General features: G+C 41.4%; 1 protein-coding gene across 1 annotated transcript in view; it reads left to right on the plus strand.

The window, feature by feature from the left end:
- cdc42ep1b (CDC42 effector protein (Rho GTPase binding) 1b) overlaps positions 1–5,180 on the plus strand; it is an 11,613-nt gene extending 6,433 nt beyond the window's left edge. The window contains exon 3 of the mRNA XM_083649683.1: positions 2,810–5,180. Within this exon, the coding sequence (XP_083505809.1) occupies positions 2,810–3,432 (623 nt within the window). The 3' untranslated portion in view covers positions 3,433–5,180. The remainder of the gene's footprint in view (positions 1–2,809) is intronic.
- The last annotated feature ends 469 nt before the right edge of the window (positions 5,181–5,649 follow it).

Below are 5,649 nucleotides of genomic sequence, written 5' to 3' on the forward strand. Positions count from 1 at the left end.
CAATCTGAAAAAAACAAAAACAAAACTGCACCATTGATACATTGAGGAGTGTCGTTCCAAAATTGGGTATCCATTTGAAATCAATGAATACTAATCAAATTACCAAAAAAGACATTAATCTATGATTTTAAGACCTTTTACCTCCAAAGTCTAGGACCTAGCTCAGATATGTATGCACATCATTTAGGAGAGAATATCTCAACTGTTATAGACTAATATGACCCCTGCGAACAACTTGGGATGTGTGCCAAAATCTATATATCCGGACAAAAAACCTGAAAATGACCAAAATGGCCAGTTTTTTTTTTTTAAGTGAACGGTATTTTTCCCCTTCAAAGATATCCTCATGATTTTCTACCTACCAGTTTAATCTTCACATTAAAATAAATCTTTTTTGTATTACACTTTTTCTTAAAAAATATAAATAAAATAATGTGCAATTTAGGCAATATATCATTACATATGCATGAATTAGCTTATACACTGTTGTAACTACAGATTGTTCAGAATGGCAACTTATTACAATACAACTAACAACACACAGGAATTGCCATAGGCCTATATTTGTCAAGTTAAACTTTCTGGACTTAAAGCAAAGTTAGAACTTTTGTGTCATCTAGAGTTGAACTGACAGTTAGGAATTTGAAAAATATATATTGTTGGCAGGTGTGTGTGTATGTGTGTGTCCGTTTTGAAAGTGAACGGTAGTACAGCTAGTAGCCTTATATTGTTATGGGGAGGGGGGGGTCAGCTGGTATACGCAGTGGAAGTGGTCCCTGGGAAATTTGGTTTGCAGGGGTCATCTTAGTCTATAACAGTTGAGATACTCTCTCCTAAATGAAGCGCATACATATCTGAGCCAGGTCCTAGACTCTGAACACATGACTAGTGCTCTTGTATTGTCGTCGCATTGTGCTGTACTGTACTGTATTGTATCTTGTCTGATTGAATGTGCTGTGTGTTGTCTGACTCCTACAGATGCAGGACAACTTTCCGAAAGGACAAATAAATATACTACTACTACTAGACTAACAGAATGAAACCTCAATTATTTTTTAGAAATATTCAAAAATCAACTTAAAGTGAATGATTACAAAAACAAAAAAAAGTATTTATGGAGATCAACTTTACAGTTATGACTGTAGACCAGGGATACTCAACTTGCTTTGCCCGGGGGCCCCACTTTCCTGAAATGATAGAAGGCCAGAGGCCAGTTAATAAACAATCAATATACATTTTTCTGTAGCAGATTGTAGGTTTTTGGGGTGTCAGCTGGAGTTTAGTCTGACAATGTTGTACACACCGGATAGTTAGTTAGGTTAAGTACATACATAAGTGCCTGGGTAGCGAGCAGACGGCGGTATTTGACAATTTAGCAGCTAAATCATAGATTATTGAAAGATATTCCATATTCCAGACTGAAATGCTATAACAGAAGTGGAGTATTGGCCAGAATGACATGAACATTTGGACACGTATTCAGCGGGTATCTTGCATGTTGCGTTCAGGTGCACTGTAAATTGTTTTTTTTTTGTTTTGTTTTTGCAATTCCATCGCGGGCCACGGGCCGCATGTGGCCCGCGGGCCGCCAGTTGAGTATCACTGCTGTAGACCTTAGGAAAGCCAGCTGTTGGGGTGTTTTAGTTATGTGATTTTTTCCCTCTCCAACACATGTATTAGGCTGCTTTATAATGTTGATTGATTGATTGATTGATTGATTGATTGATTTGTTTATTTACCTCTGGCCCCTGGGACATTAAACTATTTTCTCTTCTTTCTCCCATGTCCCATTCACTTTACTGTCACGTTTCACTTGGCATTTGTGTCTCTATGAAGTCCTTGTTTCTCCCTCTGATGTCCTGATTTATCTCTTTGCATGTCCTCCTGTTTCCTGCCTCCTCCCTACAGTTGGTGTCTGAAGTTTGCATACATAACACTGTATAGGTTTGTCCCTTCAGGGAGAGCTCAGAGTCAGTGAAGTCATGGCACTCTGGAATGTGTGTGGGTTAGGATGGGGCTGTGGATAACACCGAAAATAAGATTGGGTTGTTATATACTACCACCCTGTGGTGAAGGAGTTACACTGCAGGATCTGATTCTTTTCAAACATACCCATGTCTCTGCCTGGTTAAGAATAATAATATTATGCAGACAGCCAATTCAAATACTGAAACGTATAGTATCGTATTTCACTGGGTGTGGCTATTCAAATCGTGCTTATCTTGATGATTCATTGGGAAAGTATAGGCAGTTGGTTAACAAGAGAGACCAAGTCCAACAATGACATGTTATCTGGAGCTAATCAGAAACAATATGGATTTTTATTTTATTTTTTAAGTTATGTTTTCACGCGTCTGTCTGTTAGTTAGCAAGATATCTCTAAAAGTTACAAACAGTTGGAATCTGGTGGGCAGCCAGATACCAGTATTAAACCTTGTAACTACCGTATTATGCTGCATTCAAGTGCTGGTGGAAAGGTCAGACATCTGGGACTTCCAAATCGGCTGCTAAACAGCCGAAAATCAAACCTGGAAGACAAACGATAGACTAGTATGCAGCCTGCAGGTTTGCAAATTGGAAAATTGCTTGAAATTGAATTTTAAACTTTTTACATTCTAGACACTCAAGTCAAATCTAATTTCGACAGCATCACTATTAAACATTGCCGTTAGGGCCCTCTTTGAGAAAGACAGGTGAGCTCTGTATGAGTTTATACTGACATCCTCAACCGCTGCTCTGTTTTTTCCCCTCTCATGTCATTTGCTCATTTCAGTGACTTGAATGTTTCTGTGCTTCTCACTGTGTGCAGGTCTGCAGTCTGGGTTTGTCACTCTGCCCCGCCACTCCCGCCTGGACAGACAGTGTCAAGACGGAGACATCCGGAGGGGGTCTTTACCGGACAGTGGTGGCATCACGCTGACACGCTCAGACTCCTTCACCTCATTCACCTTTGACCTCGGCCCTTCCCTCATGTCTGAGGTCCTGAGCTTGATCGACAACCCCAGCTGCCTTCAGATGACCAATCACAGCCGAGCTGACAGTGAGGATGAGGAAGGGGAGGAAGGGGAGAGGAGCTCTGTCACTGAGATGCCAGTGGAGAATCCTGAGCTGAGCTCACCCGACCTTTCCATGGGCAGCGTGTCATGCAGAGGGAACATGAACAACAGGGGGCGCTCTTGTAGCTCAGACTGGACGGAGCAAGAGGAGGACCAGAGGCCGCCGGACGCATCCCTTGCGTCACCTCGGAGAGCGGAGCCGGTAATGGAGGCGGAAAGGTTCCAGAGGGCGGCTGACGTGCTGTCGCGTCATTATGGCGGCGGGTCCTTCACGCGGGGGAGGAGTCCGAGCGACGACGCGACCTCACACGCTTTCCCCCACAGCCGCAGAACACCGTATGCCTTCTCTGAAGAAGAGGAAGAAATCACAGTCTAGACTCTAGACCATACATGGGCAAACTACACCTGTGTGGCCCGCGATGGAATTGCAAAAAAAAAAAAAAAAAAAAAAAAAATTTTTTTTTACACAGTGCACCTGAACGCAACATGCAAGATACCCGCTGAATAAGTGTCCAAATGTTCATGTCATTCTGGCCAATACTCCACTTCTGTTATAGCATTTCAGTCTGGAATATGGAATATCTTTCAATAATCTTTATGACTAAAAGGCTACATTGAATTAGAAATTTAAATAATTAACTCATTGGCTTTGGATTTATTTAGCTTCAAGACTGCATTTTTGTCCGTGTGACCCTCAACACAGGCTTTGATCATCCCGGACCACTTACTGATACTTATGCTTAAATTAACCCACTCATATTCTGATTTATTTCAAGAAAAACATTTCGGCTAGTGGAAATTCTAATTGGCTGGTAACTTTTAAATCTAGCAGCCATATTGGCAGGTGGTCAAAAAAGTTAATTTCAAGCCCTGAGAGCAGGTGGTGACATAGGAGTGAGTGAGAAAAGGATGAAATATTGGTGGTTAAGACTGAATAATGACATCACAACTGTTAATTTAAAATGAGTTATTCCTCTAAACGTGGCTTCAAATGCACCAAATGTTTTGCGCTGGCGCCGTTCGGCCCTCAGCAAAACCTGGCAGCGAGGACATTTTTTGTGGCCCTCTCTACTGTATCATCAAAGTTACCCATCCATGCGTTACGGCATGACAATATTTGTTCGGCCCCCGGCAACAATCTGGGTTTCTCATGTGGCCCCCCATGAAAAATAATTGCCCACCCCTGGTCTACACATTGAAAGTCTGCGTGAAAGAGAGCAGAACTTAACACATTAAAACCATTCAGTGACTTGAGCATTGTGTGATGCTCCAGAGAGGTCAGAGGTCAGCTACAGAGCAGCACCCCCTGGAGCTGGAAGGGATTCAGACTCCAGCAGGCCGGATGGTTGCTGCTTCAGTGACTTGAAGGTTTCCTACTCACTACACCCTGCTGCCATTGTTTAATCCAGATGATTTAAACTATTCTGTATGTGGACATTGCTGACTGATGAAGATTAAGCTACATGTATCTTACTGAGAACTGCAAGTGAAACAAAATAACAAAAATTGGATTCCCAAGACAAACCACTAATATTGACTTAGCCTGGGGAAACCCAGCCTCCACGTGACCTCTATCCATGTGCTTGACTGATAGCGCATAGATAGAGAGGTCACGTGGAGGCTGGGTTTATCCAGGCTAATATTGACTATTGTTCTATGTCAATAACAAGGATTTAAGGGGAATTAAATATGAGACGTCTGTATTAAAAAAAAAAAAAAAAATTCGTGAGAAAAGAGAATATTGAAGAACATTGAAATGAGATATTTTTCACTAATTTGGTTGTTTTTTAGTGTTCATACACCTAAAATGTAGCCTACTCATCATGTTTAGCAACCAAATTATATTCTTCACAGACATGTTGACAATGTTGAGTGTCAAAGCTCTATATAGCATTAAACTGACATTGAGTATTTTTGCCTGTATTTTCATATTAATCATTGTTTTAAAGCCGACACACTTATAAAAACAGACAGTTGTACAATTGATTTTCCCAAAATAGGATGATGCATCCCATCATGTGATGACTTTATCTGTAACATGTCTATATGATTGTTTATGAAACATTTAGCCTCCATATTTCCAAACAAAATACTGCTGATATAATAAAAGAAAGTTAATTTGGACCACAGTATGCTATATTTAATCAAATCTCACACCAGCAAATCACTCTCACATCTTAAAGGGACACTTCACCCTAAAATCAACAATACACATTTTTCCACTCACCTGTAGTGCTATCCACCAGGGGCGGTTCTAGGCCTTTTTTGGGTGGGCTTTAGCCCACCCAAAAATAGTCTCAGCCCACCCAAAAAAATAGAGGCATTTTTTTTTTTTTTTTTTTTTCCCTCTCCAAATCCATGGTGGTCATTAGTAGCAGTTTCTGACTACACTCAATGCGCTGTATGCGTGTCCCCCCCCCCCTCTATGTTCTTAGGGTGGGCTGAGACAAAAATTTAGGGGGGTTCAGCCCACCCGAAAAGTTTCTAGAACCGCGGCTGCGCAGGCGCTCCCTCCTCCATCTACAGTATCTGTCTAATCCCACATCACTTCACACAGGTCACACACATGGCCGTAACTAGCTATGAGGACGGG

Source organism: Poromitra crassiceps, assembly GCF_964638095.1.
Source record: "Poromitra crassiceps genome assembly, chromosome: 13".
Taxonomy (NCBI): Eukaryota; Metazoa; Chordata; class Actinopteri; order Beryciformes; family Melamphaidae; genus Poromitra; species Poromitra crassiceps.